This window comes from Equus quagga, chromosome 7, assembly GCF_021613505.1.
Source record: "Equus quagga isolate Etosha38 chromosome 7, UCLA_HA_Equagga_1.0, whole genome shotgun sequence".
Classification (NCBI taxonomy): Eukaryota; Metazoa; Chordata; class Mammalia; order Perissodactyla; family Equidae; genus Equus; species Equus quagga.
This window is the reverse complement of record NC_060273.1, coordinates 134,038,998-134,057,542: the sequence shown is the minus strand read 5'-3', so window position 1 is coordinate 134,057,542 and position 18,545 is coordinate 134,038,998. Positions and strand designations below refer to the sequence as shown.

Genomic DNA, 18,545 nt, shown 5'->3' with positions numbered 1-18,545 from the left:
TACCGTTCGGGCGTCGGAGGCGTCTTCCGATTGCTCTGTTCTATCCCGTCCTCAGTTTCACTTGGTTTTATTTTCACTTTTTGGAAATGGTTCCTTGGTTTTTTCCTATCTTTTTTTTTTAAAAACAAAATTGATGTTGCCATATATAGAGAGGTTTTGCTTTTTTTCATTTAAGTGATTATATATAGCATTTCCTAAAATATTAAATATTCCCAAAATAGTGACTTTTAATGGACGTATAATGGACTTATTTCCGTAGAGGCAATGTCGGCCTCACAGACTCCACCTAGGTCTGTTTGTCAGCACGAGTCACGGGAAGCGGGAAGCGTGTTTGGCCTCCGTCTGACAGTTCCCTTGTGGAAGGAGGGCCAACGGCTACGTGACTTCCTCATTCTTGTATTTGAGGCCGAGTAGTTACTTTGTGCTTTTGTACTTGTGAAGGCATTTCCAGCAAAGTTAAAGGGATCTGCAAAGAGAGAGTAAAATATAAAGGAAAGATTTAGAAGGGTTTTCTTACATAATCTTCAGAAGATCAGGAAAGGAATAGTTATATTTTTGTGTTTTTAAATAATTTCCTAAACTCACGGTTAGAAGGTCTCTAGCACTCATCCGAGATCCCATTTATTTGGGGCATGTTGGTAAGAAAGATGTGTTTTACTGTAATCTTATGCATGAAAAAATTTCAGGGGCTCATCAAGACAGATGTCGTCATAGATCTCCCAGAAGGGTTCTGGATTACACTGCACCTTCTTCAAAGTGGAGACGGGAGCTCTCGTGCAGTGAGGTCCAGGGATCCTCACGGACGAGAGCTCTTTCTTGTTACTTAAGTTCCACTTGCTGTTGGGAATGTTAGTGGCTGACGTCCTCCCTGACTTGGCTGTCCGACAGCTCTGTCCAACACTGTGTGCCATAGGTGACAGCACAAACCACAGCCCCTGTCCCTCATAGCGGCCCACACCGTCATGTTAGGGTTACTGTTACTGTCAGGTCAGACTGGCCAGGCAGAGCGGACTCCTTATCTTTCACCCAAGTGTGGTGTTGTGGGGTGTATGATGCTGACAGATTTGTTAACCCCCCTTTAAAGAGATTTCTTTCTTATTTGCTAATAGGGGGCTCACTTCGTCCAGTTATGCTGCCAAAGGAAAATTCCTCTGCTCTTCCTTCAAAACATTACTGGTAAGAAAATGGCTCAGTCAGCTTGGTTGCAGTTAACGCTGGAGCAGCCTGTCGAGGACGGCTCCAACATTGGACAGTGCAGACATGGGACACTTAGATAGTAGCAGAAGGTGCTATTGGGCGTGGTCCTTCTAGAGCCCCTTTCAGGGTTGATTCTTCTGAGCCTTAAAGACTTGGGGGAGTTTATTCATATTTTCTCAGAGAAGCAGTCTCTGAGTTACACGCATCACGGTCAGTGGCCCCCTTTCCTCCTGCACCTGCAGCCCCGCAGCCCAGACAGCAGCGGGAACCCCTGATTGCCATGGTGGGGTGGGTCGTCTGGCCCATCGTCTCTTTCTCAGCACTTTGTTCCCCTTCAAGGGTTTCAAGTGTGTGTTTTCATCTCCCTTTTCCTCGCCTTTCACTGTGCAGTTAATTCTACCTGAAGCAACATCTTTTTAAAATGTACATGTACATCCTGAACCAAAGTCTGGGCATTTGATTTTTGACCCCAAAGAATGACATGAACAGTGTCACATCCATAGATGGTCTTAACATGGTAGACGAAGTGGTTTGTTTTTTTTAAAGATTTTATTTTTCCTTTTTCTCCCCAAAATCCTCCAGTACATAGTTGCATATTTTTAGTTGTGGGTCCTTCTAGTTGTGGCATGTGGGATGCCGCCTCAGTGTGTCCTGACAAGCGGTGCCATGTCCACGCCCAGGATCCGAACCGGCAAAACTGTTGACTGCTGAAGCAGAGCATGTGAACTTAACCACTCGGCCATGGGGCCAGCCCCCCAAAGTGGTTTTTAAGGTCTCTTCTGGCTCCAGTTCTTTTTTTCCTGGAATTCTGTGATTCTCTTGTTTGTACTTCTTTGCACAGTACCTGACATATGGAAGGCACTCAGAAATGTGGGTTAGCTGAAAACTTCTTTTTCTCCTCAGTCTTCTGCATTATCCGTGGATCTCATGGGTTCAGAGGAAGGCGAGGCTCTGAGTTGTTGTTGGGATCGGGCAGGTGTTGCGAGAAGAGGGAGTTGGCACTCTACAGTCGCAGGGCGTTAAATAGAGCTGGTGCTGAAAAGCCTTCGTCTGGCGCTGCCCTGAAGTTTAAGGGATTTTTGTTAGATGGGTTTGAGAGTTCTGTCTAGAGGGCAGCCTGAGAGGCCATGGGCAAACCTTGTAAAAGGGCAGAGTCTGCAGCTTCACTGGTCCGGGGGCCTCGTTTCTGATAATGAGTCATGATTTATTAACCACTAGTAGGTTAGACCTTGTGCCTGGAAGGTTCAGTGCTCGTCTCGTTTTATTTTGTTGGCTTGGTTGGGCAGAGAGCAGAGGGGGAGTCTGAGTTTGGCTTGGCAGTGTTGCGTTTGCGGGAGCTGTGCGATATTCATGGGAGGCACACGGTTCGCAGCTGAGTAAATCTTCAGCACAGAAGAGCTGTGTTAGCTGGAGGTGAAGACGTGGCAACGTCAGAGTGTGGAGGTGTGTTTCAAGCTATGGGCAGAGGTAAGAACACCCTCAGAGAAGAGAAGAGAGCTCAGAGGCATCTTTGAGTGACTCTCGTTTCTTCCACGGAGGTGAGAGGAAAGGAAGGAAGGGAGCATGATACGCTGTTTCTTAAGGTGAGAGAGAGAGGAGAAAGCCAAGTGAGGCGGCCTCAGCTTTCCTCTTGAAAGATCCTCCACAGGGACTGCAGGGGCCGGGCCCAGGGGTGCTGGGCAGGGCGTGAGAGCTTACAGAGAGTCGACAGGTGAGAGAGTGATGGCGGCCTGTCACAGGGAGTTAAGGTAAGGGCGACACAGGAGTTTCTGAGCTGTCCTGGGGGCCCAGCTCAGGGGGAGCCAAGGAGGCGATGGTGCCTGGTGAGGGCGAGGGCTGTTCATCAGCTCTGCTGTGGCCTCAGCAAGTGCAGGTGCTGTGTAAAAACTGGTGGAATTGAGTTGGATGACCTGATGCTGGAGATCTGCAGAGCACGCACCCTGACTCTCCAGTGGGCGGGTGAGTGTGGGGTGGGGCAGGCAAGTGAAGCCTGGCCAGTGTTTCTGAGTGACGAGGAGGGAGCCTGAGGCCGGGAGGCCCAGTGGAGCTGCAGACCCGGGAGCTTGAGGAGGAGGATCCGTAGTTAGATGAAATCTTTCTTGCCCTGCTCTTGAGTGACTGACAGGGACTCTGCGCAGCCCTGTGAAACGTTCGTCTTTATTCCATCAAAGTTTGAAAGCAGCACTTACTTCAGAAGGAACAGTCCGTGTTTCAAACCAAGTCAGCGACTGCCGAAGCCCTCACAGGTCGCCGTGTCACACACCGTCCTCTCCTTGCTTGTCACGTCATCCCTGCACCAGCAGGCTGCTGGTGTGAGAGAATTTCTTGAAGATAAATTGCATCCTTAAGTTGTTTGAAGATCTCGTGTGCATCCACATGAACGGTTTTAAGAAACTTAAAAAGCGATTAGAGAAAATTTTATTTTACCCTTTAAAATAAAAACTTCATTTTTATTTTTGGGGCATACTTCAAATATAGATATTTTGTTGGGGTGGGAGGCCTGGAGTGAGTGAGTTTACGATGAGATGCCCTTCCAGTACTGGGTGGCATTGACTTCTGCACGTCCTCCGCCTCCAGGGACTCCTTCTGTTCTTCCTCTTAGGATTTATGGTTGGAAGAGACTATGAAGCTGAAGGAATTGCCAAGGATGGCGCCAAGATGGTGTCTGCCGTGGCCTGTGCCAGTGTGCCTAAGATGACCATCATCATTGGGGGATCCTACGGGGCTGGAAACTATGGGATGTGTGGCAGAGCATATAGGTATGTGTTGTCCTCATACTTGAAGTGTAATTACACATGGTCAGTTTATTTCACGTTTATTTGAAATATAGTAATGGCATTCACAGATCTTGATCGATTATACCATAATTTGTATCATCTGGAGGGGTGAAATGAAATGTGACGCTAATCCACATGGATTAAAGAAATCCACAATGGGAATCAGGAACCATTTTGAAAGGGCAGATAATGAAAATATTATGTATCATAGCTTGTGTGATATAGCTACAGTCCTGCTTTGAGAAAGGTTTGTGGACTTTACTAGATGTCCTGGGAGGGAAGGAAGGAAGGCTGAAAACCAGCCTGCCAAGCAGCCTGCTCACAAAGTTCAGAAAAGAGCAGCCTGTCCGACACAGGAGAAGTAGAAAGCAGGACTTGAGAAAGAACAGACGTAAAGATGGAAGACTCAGTACGGCCCAAAGTAGGTTTGTTTGAAAAGGTGAACAAAATTGATAATCCCCTGGTAAAACTGAAAATAAAGCAAGAAGCCACATATAACCAACGTTAGGCATGGAAAACAGGCTGTGACCACAGATCTAAGAGGATGTTGTGAATACTTTTATGCCCAGTACATGTAGATGAAATCAAAAAAGACAATTTATCAGAACAGACATCAGAGTCACCTGGAGAACTTAAAAATCACGCTCCTCTCGGGCCCACTGCTGGAGAGTTAGTCTGGGGTGGGTATTTTTTTAAAGCTCCCCATGTAATTGTAATGAGCAACTAGAATGAAGAGCCCCTGGTTTTACAGGTAAACATGGGCCTCTGGAAAGCTGTGTTGTACAGTTGAGTTAATTTGATCCTCCTTTCTTTTCCCCCAGCCCGAGGTTCCTCTACCTGTGGCCGAACGCCCGAGTCTCAGTGATGGGAGGAGAGCAGGCAGCCAACGTGCTGGCGACAGTAGCGAAGGACCAGAGAGCGCGAGAAGGGAAACAGGTGCATGTCGTCTCTCCTCCGCGGTCCAGCTTTCACGTGACCGGCCTGGAGCCGGGAGCAGCGTCCCCACCCCTCCGTGTTCCTGGCTCTAGCACCAGCAGCGCCTCGCGGCTGGCTCTGTTTGGGAGACGCTGGCCTGGAAGTTGCTTCAGCATAGACTACGCATTTCCTCTCTGTCTTCTCAGAGCCATTTCTTTGATGTACCTTCTTTGTGGTAATTTATAAATTTTTCAGGATCTCCAAGAAAACACTTGGAGCCTATGCCTGAGGCACAGAGATGTCTCAGTCTTCATCATTGCCACTTAGTGAGATTTAAGTAAATCTGACTGACTTGCTTGGTTCTATGACCTAAAGCAGCAGAACTGTGCTTTTTCTATTTTAGCTTTTTGATGAACATACTTGAGTGGGAGGGTTCGGTCATCGAATGAGAACTGAAGAATATTATTAAACTGTCTAAGTGTAAATGGAGAGGAACAAGAGCTCGATGAGAGACAAGTCAGCAGTGGCTGCTTTTAAAGTGGACTCTTGTTTGTGTCTCTTAGAGATGCTTCTGAAATTTTGCGTTAATTTTGCTAGTTATGACGTAACTACTTTGTGTGGGTGCCGAGTCTCTGAGAGATCCGTGCATGTTGCTGACACGCTTCGGTCACTGTCTCCTGGGCACCAGGCCGGAGTGGAGGCCGCCGGCCCTCAGGTTCCCAGGCCGGCCCTCCGGGAAGGGCAGTGGGCCACCTTCTCCGTGGGGTGGGGTACGGTAAAGCCAGAGGGCGGGCCTGCCTCCCCGAGTGCGGCCGGCCCACGCCTCTCGTCCCCTGTTCTTTTCCAAGCAGCAGGACATAGACAAGGTTTCAGTTCACCTCAGTGCCGACTGGTGTCCGAGCGAAGGCAGGCTTTCCTTGTGGGGGTGTGGACCTCCCCTGAGGTTTGCGAGACGTGCCGTGAGCTCCAGCCCAGCGTGGGGGTCTCTCGTTAGACAGTTGTGCTTTGATTAATTTGATATACAGATGCATGAATTCACCTATTTTTATAAACGAAAGGAAAGTATAGGATTCTAGTGGTTCTCCCTCCAAATTCTGGACCTAGAATGATACTAAACTATGAAAGTACGTAGAAAGAGGTTGGATTTATTTGAAATAAGTCTTTTTGTGTGTCTGTGGAATATTTTTTAAGTTGAAAATACTTTTCAGGGTTTCAAAATTAGTTTGCATAAAGATTTTTACATCTGAATTAATTATCAGTTCTTTCTTGTGATACTGATGGGCAAACTGTTCAATTTTTAATTGGGGAAAACTCTCTCAGCTGTGTGGGAGATAGACCGAGGAGGTTGTTCCAGGTGTGGTTGCTGTTTTACCCCTTTAAGCTTTAAAATTTGGGCTATTTTGAATGGGCTCCTCTTCTCCACCCCCTTAAGCAGAAGCTGCTAACTGGTGCAGCTTCCATATTGTGTGATCCACCTCAGTCGCTGTGTCCTGGGGTTATGGCAACTCGCCAGACCTCGGTTCCGACCCCACGTTAAAGGGCCTCAGGACATTGTCTCTGGGGGGTGTCCCTGTGCGCCCGTCGACACTTGTGTCTCGGGTGAGATCATGTATGTTCTGGCGTCGCATGCAGTCCATACATCCCTGCGCAGGTGTGGTTGTGACATTATTATTCACGGGCTCTGCTGCCCCTTTTCCCGAGGAGCTCTGGGTGGCTCTGCTGTCCCGCGGCAGCTGCCTCACTCTGGGCCGTGTTTCTTTCAGTTCTCCAGTGCTGAGGAAGCAGCTTTGAAAGCGCCCATCATGGCGAGGTTCGAAGAGGAAGGAAACCCTTACTATTCCAGTGCCAGGTAGGGGAGCAGCTGCGTCCAGAGGTCTGGGCACTTGGGATGATTCAGCCTTGGTGGGAACAAAAAATGATGTCTGAACACACTTGATTCTGTCCTCTTGTGTCTGTGATGGGAGTGCCTGCTACCGAAATGCCCCCAGTCCCAGGCTGGGCTGTGGGTCCACCACCAGTCTCATTCTGCGCAGAGGGTCCGGCAGCCAGAGGGGCCACGCTGGGGCTGGGGGGCTAGGAGGTACAATCCCACTGTGTCAACCTTCAGGAATTAGTTCTGTTCTAATTTTTGCTTAAACACATGGATTGCTGTCAGATCCCTCTATTTGTTTTTGCCTCATTTGAAGCGTGAGGTTGGCACTTGTTAGCAGTGTGCTCGTGCACTCAGGCCGGGGTCTCTTGGTTCTCTTTGCTTCTGATGCCACTTAGTGAGGCAGTAAATTATCATGCCGTCCCAGCTGGAGACTTGCTGGCGTGAGCGTTCCGACCTCTGTCTCAGCTGCTCTAATGCTCTGCGTTCTGAAGACTAATCGAAGCCTCCTGTCTGCCTTTTATCCCTCGGGCAGATGGAGAAAAGAAAATAACTACTCGTGTCTTTTAAAATTAGGTTGTGCTGTGAGTTATGCCGCTTACTGGTGAAGGCTCAGTGGAGACGGGAGGGAGTCGCGGCAGACCTGCCCCACGCGGCTGAGTGCGCCCTGCGGCGGGGCCCTCCCTGGCCGAGGGCACGGAGCCTCGACCAACCGATGGCCGCTGGAGTGTAGTCAGTCCAGAATTCCAGTAGCGCCATTTGGGGCTTTTAAAAAACCAGTTTCTCTTCTTGTTAACATGTATTTTTACAAGGTACACAAATTTACAGGAATATTTTGTGTGGTGGGTCATTGATTCATTTAATTAAGAACAAAGTATTTTATGGTCTTTGATTTGAGAAATAAACATGCCCTTCTTTTTACCATCACTTAAGCAGACTTATTTGGAGCCAGTAGAAGCCAAGAGGAAATAGAAAAACTGTAAAAGGTTTTAGAGGGAATAAATATTGTAAAATCACCTACAGTTTGTTTTTGTTTTTACATAAGATTTTGACTGAAATTTATAAGGACAGTTGAAATATTGAACTTTGAAAAATAGCATATTTTGTATGAGCTGTTAATTTGTTTTTCAGCCCTGGCTAAGTCATCTCTTGAGAAAGGCTGAATCCTTTATGATTTTCCTACTCACATTATTATTATTATTTTAGTGCATTCTATTCAAGGAGGTGAGCAGACAGCCCAGATGGACTTCTCTTCGGATATGAACATTGAAAGGCAGTGAGGTTTTCTGCTGACTTGTAGTTGCTTGACCCTCTGGACACTGGGTGGTGCGGAGACAAGCTGTCTTTCAAAGACGAAAGGATTTTCAAGCCAGTTTCTGGCACCTTACTCGGGTTTAATAAATCTCAGCTGAACATTTAATGCCGGGTGTGTTTAGGCTCTGGTGTGGCCGGGTCTGTCTGTCGGAGGCTCTGTCCTCATCTGCCACCAGGAGTTCCTCTGTTTCTCTTCGTCCTTGTGTGTTACGTTTGCAGCATGCCAGTCTCCTTGTGTCACTTGTGATAATCAGACTTTCTCGGGCTGTGATGCGAGCCCTGTACCTGGGGCAGGCTTCTCACTGACCATCGTGAAGCAGCCCCGCCCTCATGGAGCTGCCGTGACTGTGCGGGTGCTTCAGCAGGGACTCATGAGTGAGCTGGTTACAGAGGACAAGAGTGGCCTTCTTCTATTGGCCGTTGATACTGCAGGGTCCCTATTATGAATGTTTTAGGAGCAAAGATTGGGTTCATGGTCTGTCAGTGTGATGAGGTTTAATAATTGATGCCATGTCCAGATACCAAAGGCAGTTTGTTTAAAGAAACAAAACTGCCACCTACTAATGACCTTTAAAAAGCAATATTTCTCATTCATTTTTCTTTACAGTTTAGAGGTTGTCAATGAAAAGCAACTAAAATTTCAACTTAAAAATTTCTTCTGAAAGCAGTTGAAATCTTTTACTTGTTTTTCCTATTGTAGCAAAAAATGCAGAACTGCATCTGAAGGTGCTTTATTAATAAAATGTACTGGAGTCGATTCAGTAATTTTCCTGTTTCTTAAGAGTTTGGAGAGTTGGGGAATACTCCTTTTCCAGTAGAGACTTTGGTTGGAACCATTACCTGGGTTTATGTGGCTTTCCATATTAATAACAGGAATGCATCAACTTGATTTGTCCGTTTATGTGTGTGGAAGAGGGGCAGGAATGGTTTTTCCTGAAATAAGTGAAAATATTTTTAAATTGGGGATTATTTGAAGTTTCTTATGGTAAGCTATTCCCTAAGCCATAGCTGGATTTGGCATTCTCTGGGGCCTGGGACGAAAGTCTGTTGTTTTTCTTTCTCCCTTTTTCCCTCTCTTGAATGTGGTTCCGGTTGTGAGATTATAGTCCACAGAAGCTGGTCAGCGGATCCATGTGTTCCCTAGAGGAAAGCCTCTTCGGCATTTCTGGGTGTGTAGTGGTGGATTCCTAATAACTGGTCTTTGTTCTTTCATTAGGCTGTGGGATGATGGGATCATTGATCCGGTGGACACCAGGCTGGTCCTGGGGCTCAGTATCAGCGCAGCCCTCAACGCGCCCATCCCGAAGACCGACTTTGGCGTCTTGAGGATGTAACTGGAGTAGGAAGCGCCTTCCGTTGGACGTGTACCAAAAATTAATGCATTAGTAGCCTTAAAATTGTAGACTTTTTCAACATGTAGCTGATACAGTAAAATTGTTTTCTTAACACAGTGCATTGTACTTTTCTACCTTAAAAAAAAATCAGTGAAGATATTTATTTGATGAACCTCAATTCCTTGTAAATTTTGTTAGAGAAATTTTTCTGTGGCTTAGCTTTACCACCGTAAAGTGAACAGAATCACTTAGTTACCTTTGTAACCCACACGTAGCATGAAAAGTTCTATAACCTGTAAGTTCAAGTGTTATTGAGATGATTGATGTAAAGGTATATTTCCTCTGAAATGATTGCTTTGCTAATGATGCACAGTGATATTTTAGCACACTTATTTTTTAAGAGCTTCTCTTGCTTTTCCTTCCAGCCACGTCCTCCTCCCTCGCACGGTATCAGGCTTCCTGGGGTCTGCACTGGGCCCTGTTTCCTGCCCGTTCCCTCCTCGCCCGGCAGCCTCTCCAGGGTTGACCTCCCTGATGCTGAGACCAGCGTGCTCTTTCCCGACTTTATCTGACTTGATTCCCCGCAGCACTTGGGCCAGCGGGATCCCCTCCTGGACATACATCCCTGCTGCCAGGCCCTCGCGCCCCAGGCTCCTGCCAGCCTCCTCGGCCGCTCTGTTCAGCTCCGTCTGCGGGTCCCTCCCGGCCCACTCCACCATCTGCCCTGGTGTTTCTCTAGTAGTACATGAACACACTCTCATTCTAAAAGATACAAATAACACAAAATTACCTCTTCATTCTTCCTTTAAATTGTGGTAAAATATATGTAACATAAAATTTACCATCCTGACCATTTTTAAGTGTGTAGTTATGTGGCTTCACGCACATTTACATTGCTGTGCGGCATCACCACTGTCCACCTCAGAACTTTTCCCAGAGGGAACTGTGTCCCCATCACACACTAACTCCCCATGCGCCTCCCGCAGCCCCTGGCATGTCTCCACATTCTTTTATTGTTGTTGTTGTTGAGGAAGACTGGCCCTGAGCTAACATCTGTACCAGTCTTCCTCTACTCTGCATGTGGGATGCCTCCACGGTGTGGCTTGATGAGCGGTGTGTAGGTCCACGCCTGGGATCTGAACCCGTGACCCCAGGTTGCTGAAGTGGAGCGTGTGAATTTAACCACTACGCCACCAGGTGGGCCCGCCGCAATCCTAAACGCATGTGTTTCTCATGACTTGATTGATCTTGCTCGGCCCTTCAGCCCATCCTACAGCTTCAGTTGGCTTCTACATGCAGAGGTTTCCTGCGTGGACAGTTCCTGACACAGTCCCCCCGACTTCAGACCTGCATCCCTGACAGGCCTGCTGGCTGCCGGAACGCATGGTCTTACAAGAGCCGCAGGTTCGGCCGTCAGGCCTGTCGATTGTGCCTCCCAATGGTCTCTGCGCCTCCCCGGGTACTCGTGTCTTTCCCTGCCGCAGGCCTTAGACGTGGTCTGCCTGCATCCGTCTCACCTCGCCCAGTCTCTCCGTCCCTCAGACTTAGGATGGCCATTCTGAAGCGCCCATCTGATCACTTCCTCTCTCCCCGAAATCTTCACTGGGTCCCTGTGAAGGGCCAGACCTCTGATGCCCTCCACGATCCTGATAGTCACTCCTGAGTCTCGTCTCCTTGAGGTCTGCCTCGCACAGGGTGCCCCTGCCTTCCCAGACCTGCTCCTGGAACCCACAGCGTCCTTCCCACCCGAGGGTCTGCCAGGTTGCCCCTGCCTGAGCTGCTCTCCTCTCCCTTCTTAGACAGTTACCCTTCCGCCTCTGTGGCCTCCCGGGGCGGGTTAGACACCTGCCGTGTGCTCTTGTGAAGCACTGTCCAGTTCCTCTGTTGTGTGTGTTGACAAGAAATACAAACATCTTGACTCGCCCTCCTGCTAGGATGTCAGCTCAGTGACAGCAGGGTACTTCTGCTGAGCCTGCATCTCTGGTGCCTGGCACTTCTAGGTCAGATGTTTGTTGAATGAATGAAAAAATCCATACTTGATATCCTCAGGCCACATCGTTTTAAAATTAAGTGATTGATTATATGATCTAATACAACTATTAAATGCTTTCCTAATAAAATTCGTACTTTAAACATTTGTGTGTGACGTTCAATTCAGGCTGCGTTTGTGTATCAGAAGTCAGTGAAGTGTTTCGGAATGTGTCCAGATGGGTGACCACAGTTCAGAGGTGGGCTGCTTTTTCTGATGGACGTTGGAGGCTGTCATCAAGAGGACATGACTGCTGGTTGACCTGAGAACTAAACCTGGAAATTGTGGGCCCCTCACCCCCCCTTCCCTGGTAACGGACGTTGCGCTCACTGTGCCCACTGTTCCCACTGTGGAGCCGGTTCGAGGACGCAGCCTCAAGAGCAGGGTGTCGTCGAGGCCATGTGGACGGGCTAGTGAATGAACCCCCTCACGGTCTCTACATAAGCCCTGAGATTCTGGCGGGCGGCGCGGAGATCTCTTCTCGGCCTCCTGGACGTGGGTTCCTTTGCTGGTTAGACCTGCCCCCTTGGTCTGGGAGGCCTGCCTCTTTATTCTATCTCTCCCTGCCCTCTGTTTGCGGGCCAGTGTGCAAACCAACCAAGAAACACAGTAAGTATTTTAAGATAGGAAATTGAATTTTCAGTTAAAATTTACATCCATCTCAGAAAACAAAATGATTTTTTTAATCAAAACTAGATCGTATCCGTTGGTAGGAGCCATCAGCAAGTCAGATTCATGGCTGTTTGAGGGTGTTTTTACCTTTTCCTATTGAGGAAGATCGTGGTCTTCCATGGTACTAAGGATAAAATTGTTCTTGGAGCAGAACGGGATTTCTGTCCACCTCTGACCTTCCTAGGCAGGTGCACCTTCTAGAAGAGGAGGCTTGTAGTCAAGGTGAGCCGTGTATCTGACGGCCACTCTGGGATGCTTCTGAGTGTGAAAGGCCCCCTGCTGGTAATTACACGGGGGCCAGTTGTGTGCCGGGCTGGTGGCTGCTCGCCGTGCAGCTCGTCACTGAGTGGACTTGGTGTTGATGCTGTGGGTAAGGTTCTGGTAATTCTTACAAGCCGGTATTCCACATACCTGCTTTGTAACTTTTCAGCGGCTCAAAACGACACAAATTTGTTCTCTTACAGTTCTGGAAGTCAGAAGTCTAAAACTGAGATGGCCGCAGGGCTGCATTCGTTCCCGGGGCTTTGAGGGGAAAATCTGTTGCCTTTCGGCTTCTAGAGGCAGCCGGCCTGCTTTCTAATGTTAATAGAGGTTTCAGTATGATGTGAAACACGTCCACGCATTAGCCTTCTTCGGAGCCATTTAACTGACTGAGCAGAGTTTCCCATGGGGCAGGGACAGTCCTGTTTTCTGCCACAGCCACATTTCAGTGCGTCTGAAGGACCTAAATCCTAGGATTGTGCTACTCTTTATGTTAAGGGAGAGGTGTGCCTGAGGTCTCTGCAGGTGGGAATGTAAAAACATGACCAGAGCCACTTGTCAGGACTAAGCTGGAGAGGGTAAAACTTTAACGTCTAATCCAGCAAATGTTCTTTGTAAGAAGTAGGTATCATTTTGGAGTCCTCAGACTACCACCAAGTGTGTCTGTTGGAAACACTCGACATTTTCAACCACAGCTCTATTCACATTCCTATAGCTGTAAGATAATTAAAACTAACTATTGTTTTTAAATTATTTGTAATTCAAAATCCAACAAGGTTATTTGTAGAAAACTTAGAAAGAGAGTGGAGAAAATAAAGTGAAAATTCTCCATAATGCCACCACCCAGAGGTAACTGCTGCTGTTAGTATTTTTTTGTGTGTACTGTTCTTTCTTCTCTCTGCAGGAATTTTTTTTCACAAAAAAGTTATTCTTTAATCTGCGTTTTCACTTTAGTGTAAATGTACTGACGTTTCCATGTCATTTGATGTTTCCTCTACAATAATTTTGATGTCGTGTGATAGTACGTCCTCTGGATGCCCCAGTTGATAGAACCACTCCCCTATTGTTGGACACTTAGGTTGTTTCTTGTTTCCCACTATTATAGATAAAGCTGCAATAAATATGTTGTTTCTTTACATAACTGATTATTTTGTAAGTACAAATTCCTAGAAGTGGAATTGTTGGATTGAAGTATGTTTTACTTTGAAGGCATGTTGCTAGGTTCTGCTCTGTCAGTGTACATTTGTGGTGCAAGTATTGCTGGATACAATGATGACTCTGGTGCCTTCAGATACTGAACTAACTTCCAGTGGAATTAAATTACTCACAAATTAGTGTTTCCTTTCATTTTTAAAAGTTGTGTCTACGTGACAATGTCACGTTGGTAACAAGTTGTGAAGACTGAGCATGAGTGCCTGCGGAGCATCCTGGTTGTGGAAAGAACCCTAGGCTGGGAGAAGACCAGTTCCGCCCTCGTTCTGCTAGCAAAACGTTGTGTGAACCTGAGGAAGATGGGAGGGGCCAACAGCAGCCTCTCCGACCTCACGGTTGTCTTCCTTTTCCGGACGCCCTCATCCCCTTTCGATGAGTACTGGGCAAGTGGGCGGAGGGGCTGAGGACTGGAGGAAGGGAAGGTCTCAGGAGGTGGGGTTGTAGTAGAGAACTCACTGAAGAGAGGACATGACCAGGACACTTGTTAGAAGTAAACTGGGGAAAAAGTAGGGTGTGCCGAGAGCTTTTGACAGTAAGAGCTTTTTAAATTCTTCATACAGTCAGTGTGCACCAGGTGGCGTGGTGAGACTCTTGGTGGAGACACTTACCAAGATGACGCATTCTTCAGCTTTGTCAGTTTCTTTTATTTAAATGAACAAACGTTTGCTGAAGGCCTACTGTGCGCCTGGCTTTGGGATGGGACACAAAGATAAGTAGAGCATGGCCCCAGTCCTGCAGCAGCGCGTCAGTGACTGCTCAGTACCCCTCCACCTCCTTTTGGTAACTGCACCCTCATTCTGCTTCGAGAGCTAGCCCTCTCCTGTTCCGTGCAGTCTTGGCGAGAGTGTCAAGCAAAGAACCCTGGTCCCCAGCTGAGAGCTGGACTCATGCCTGAGGCGTGGCCGGGCTGACTCTCCCCAGCGGTTTGACTCCTGAGCAGAGGGACGAAGGTGAAAGAAGATGCCCTGTGTGGCTCCAGAGGACTGTCAGAGCTGTTCATTCATTCCTGCTCTGGGCTCCCGCACAGCCCTGGTTACTGGACCCCGAGGCATCCTGGCATCCCGTACTCTCCCAACAATCTTGTAAAGTGCGCTGGAGTTGCACTGACTCCAGTGCTCGTAACAACAAATGCCGGCCGGCAGCATGTCCTGGGAGTCAGAGGGTAAAATAGATTCCTTGACATTTTCAACTTGATGAGAGCTTTCCTGCCTGCAGTCTGAAAAAGGCTAGTCAGGAATGAAGCCACTGGAACCAAGTCAACAAGATAATGTAGACAGAAGAATGAACGGTACTGGCCTCAAGTGCACGGGGCGTTCACAGGAGCATGTGACTTCTCACCGCCATAGAAGGTGACGATGGACCCAGTGTTCATACTGCCAGAAGGGAAACTCGATGTATTGCAACCTTTTGGCCACTGAACTATGTCACTGAGCAAGATTTTAGGTTACTTTTCTCTAGAAACAGGACAGTCTTCCGTTGGGGATAATTTAAAGACAGCCATACCCAAGAGGTCGCTTAAGATTAGCAACAGACGTTAGCTCAGGGCCAGTGTCTTCCTCACACACACAAAAACAAAACAAAACGGAAAAACACCCCTGGGCCCCACCGCAGATCCTGAGTCTGTAGGTCTGGAGTGGGCCCCAGAAGCCGTATTTCTAACATGTTTCCAGCTGACACTAACGCTGCTGGTCCGGGATCACGCCTTGAGAACCACTGACTGCCCTATCTAGGGGATCATCTATCCTCAAGTTCCTTCCTAGCTCTCAAGTTCTGGGATTCTAAGACCCGTTTCTGCTTCGGTGATATTATCAGTCTTGTATATTTTTGGTGAAGCCTTCATACGTTTCTCTCCCTCCCCCATTTTCAGGGTAGGGTGAGTCCATCTTAACTTCTCTGTCAGGGCTTCACAGCCCAGGCTGAACATTAGCATCACCTGAGGAGCTTACGAAAAATCCCGATGCGCAGGCTGGACCCCAGATAACTGAGTCAGACCCTCTCAGGTCAGGACGCAGCCTCAGTAGTTGGTAAAGCTCCTCGAGTGACTCATGCGTGCGGCCAAAGCTGAGAGTCACTTCTCAGGGTCAGGCTAGATCAGCAGACTTCAGAATGGAGCAACCGCGCGTTTCAGGACGCTGCCCTGAATTCAACCTCTTAACGCTTAGGTTGTAAACGCATTTTTATTGAGGGCTCATGGCCTGGATGAAAGTTTGCCTCATTTTGGCTTCTGAATGTACTCGTTTCAGGCCAGCTCCTGAAAGTGGTTACCAAGAGCCAAAAGTTTCCAGTGAGGCTTATCCAAGGGATGGAAAGAAAGGAGATCAGAGCAAAAACAAACGAGCGAAAACAGGAGGCGTGTTCTACACAATGCCCGTCACAGCAGCTGACGTTTAGCCTCCGCAGGATTGTTTTCTGAGTGGTGCCTCTGCCGTGGCTTCTCAGTGGATTAAACAGGATTTAAGTCTCTGAGGACTCCTCTGAGTTGCTCGCTCCCAACCAACCATAGCTGATAAAAAGGGGAATTTTCACCAACACCGTAGTTGATAGCTTGAGATTCCGTTTAAAACATTTTTTTATTGTGGCAAGATGTACGTGACAAAATTTGCCATGTTCAGCGTGCAGTCCAGTGGCCTCAAGCACATTCACATTGTTGTGTAACCATCACCACTGTCCTGCAGAACTTTTTCATCTCCCCAAAGTGAAACTCTGTTCCCAAAAACACTCACTCGCCAGCCCCTCCCCAGCCCCTGGCAACCACCATTCCACTCTCTTCTCTGTGAATTTGCCTCTTCTAGGTATCTTATATAAGTGGGGTCATACAATATTTGTCCTTTTGTGTCTGGCTTATTTCACTTAGCGTAACGTCTTCAAGGTTCATCCAGAGATTATTTCTGATCAAATATATCCATGTCACAATGGAATTAGGTCCGTAAACGTGTCGGTCTCATTTCAGTTAAACAAACACGCAGGTGACAGAGTGCGCTGCGTTTCCCGGAGCCTCCAGGCAGTCCTGTGGGGTGGGTTGGTCTGGGGGGCACACATTTAGTCCTGCTGTCAGCAACAGCACCCTCCTAGATGCTCAGTCCAGAAACGTGGGTGCCACTGTGACTCTTTCCTCTTCCTACCCGGACGTTTAATTGCCCAGTAAATCTTACTGATTCCACTTCTCAGATGGCTCCCTAAATCCTCCTCCTCCATCACTGAACTAGGCTCAGTTCAGATCTCCATCTACTCCCACTTGGATCAGTGTCAAAGCCTCCCAAGCTGCCTCCCTGGGTATCGCTGCCGTCAGTCACTATTTCATCGATTCGTTCAACAAATAGTATACGGTGTGAACATTTCTCGTCAGGCGCTGAGCCGGCCTGTAAAGTTACAGAGTCTTCTGAACAGGGTTTTGAGCTGTTTGTCTCAAATAAATCTGATTTCACACACGTATATCTGATTCTTAAACCCTGACTTTCCCAGTCCTCTCACTGCCTTCAATAAAGGATGGAATAAAGAAAGATTCAGGACTCTCGTCAAGTGAAACCAGGGTTCAAAACGACAAGAGGACATTTAAGAGTAATAAGTAGAGAGTCCTACATCTAAATTCAGGGAAATGAGGAGCTTATGTGTAGAAGTGGGCAACCTGGCTTTGCAGCAGTTCATATGGAATAAAAGACCCTGGAGCTGTGCTATCAGCCAGCTTACACAGGTCAACGGTGTGATGAGTCTCCTTGTAAGAGCTGGCACATTCGAGGCTGCACTAATGAAAAAATACGTCCTGATCGTGGGCCATAACAATGCCCATACTTTGGGCTGATCGTTGTCCTCAGCTCTGTGAGCTGATTCTGTGAAGAATATTAGCCAACTAGAGGGCATGCAGGGCGGTGGTTCTGAGCCCCGAGAACTGGGCTTTGGCTGTGCTTGAGGAGTATGTAAAAACCGCAGATGCCTGGGTCCACCCCCGGGTATTTTCCGGTGATGCTAACACACATATTAGGTTGGGTACCACTGATGTGGAGGATATGAAAAGAGTGACCCGGGAAATATTGAAGGAAGTGCGAATTTGACTTAGAGGGCACTGTGCGAAGATGTAACAGGTGTTTCCAAGATCCAAAGGGTTGAGATTTGTAAGCTGAGATGGCAGACTGAGAGGAAGGTGCAGAATGATCAGGGAAGCCTTAGTAAGAATTTACCAAGAATGACAGCTTGTGTGGTTATGGACCAGGCTGTCCCAGGGAAGATTAAAGAGGAGCCCAGGTGTCAGGGATGCTGTAAGGCAGTATTCAAACTTTAATGTGCATATGAGTCACTGGAGATCGTATTAAAATGTGGATTCTAATCTAGTAGGTTTGGGGTAGGGCCTGTGATTCTGTATTTCTTTCTTTTTTTTTTTTTTTGGTGAGGTAGATTGGCCCTGAGCTAACACCTATTGCCAATCTTCCTCTATTTTTATTTTCTTCCCAAAGCCCCAGTACACAGTTGTATGTCCTGGTTGTAGGTCATTCCAGTTCTTCTATGTGGGATGCTGCCACAGCATGGCCTGATGAGTGGTGTGTAGGTCTGTGCCCAGGATCTGAACTGGTGAGCCCTGGGCTGGCAGAGCAGAGCACATGAACTTAACCACTCGGCCATGGGGCCGGCCCCTGCTTCTGCATTTCTAATGAGCTTCCGCAGATGCCAGTGCTTCTGGTCTGTGAAGGCCGTGGGGGATGCCTGTGCTGTTGGCCAGGTGACCTGGATGATGTCTCAGGTCAGAGTGGGTATTCAGCAAAGGTGAATTACTCAAGATGGACAGAGCATGCTGCCAAACCACACAGGAATCCTTCAGAACTTTTGGTGTGGAACTTGTTTTAACTTGTTTAGTTTCAATCTTCCATTTCTCTAGAAACTAGTTACCACAGATGAGGGACCGAGAGCGTGGGCTTCAGAATCAAACAGATGTGAGTTTGTGTGTTGCTTTGCCCATTATGAGGATTATAAAG

The 18,545-nt window shown here is 47.7% G+C and overlaps 1 protein-coding gene across 3 annotated transcripts in view; it reads left to right on the top strand.

The window, feature by feature from the left end:
* MCCC2 (methylcrotonyl-CoA carboxylase subunit 2) overlaps positions 1–10,249 on the top strand; it is a 61,709-nt gene extending 51,460 nt beyond the window's left edge. For 2 of the 3 annotated variants that reach the window (XM_046665631.1, XM_046665629.1), the window contains 5 exons: positions 1,110–1,176; positions 3,800–3,956; positions 4,796–4,910; positions 6,653–6,738; positions 9,290–10,249. In XM_046665631.1, coding sequence (XP_046521587.1) covers positions 1,110–1,176; positions 3,800–3,956; positions 4,796–4,910; positions 6,653–6,738; positions 9,290–9,407 — 543 coding nt within the window. In that variant the 3' untranslated portion in view covers positions 9,408–10,249. The remainder of the gene's footprint in view (positions 1–1,109; positions 1,177–3,799; positions 3,957–4,795; positions 4,911–6,652; positions 6,739–9,289) is intronic. The other variant, XM_046665630.1, reaches the window with a different exon arrangement.
* The last annotated feature ends 8,296 nt before the right edge of the window (positions 10,250–18,545 follow it).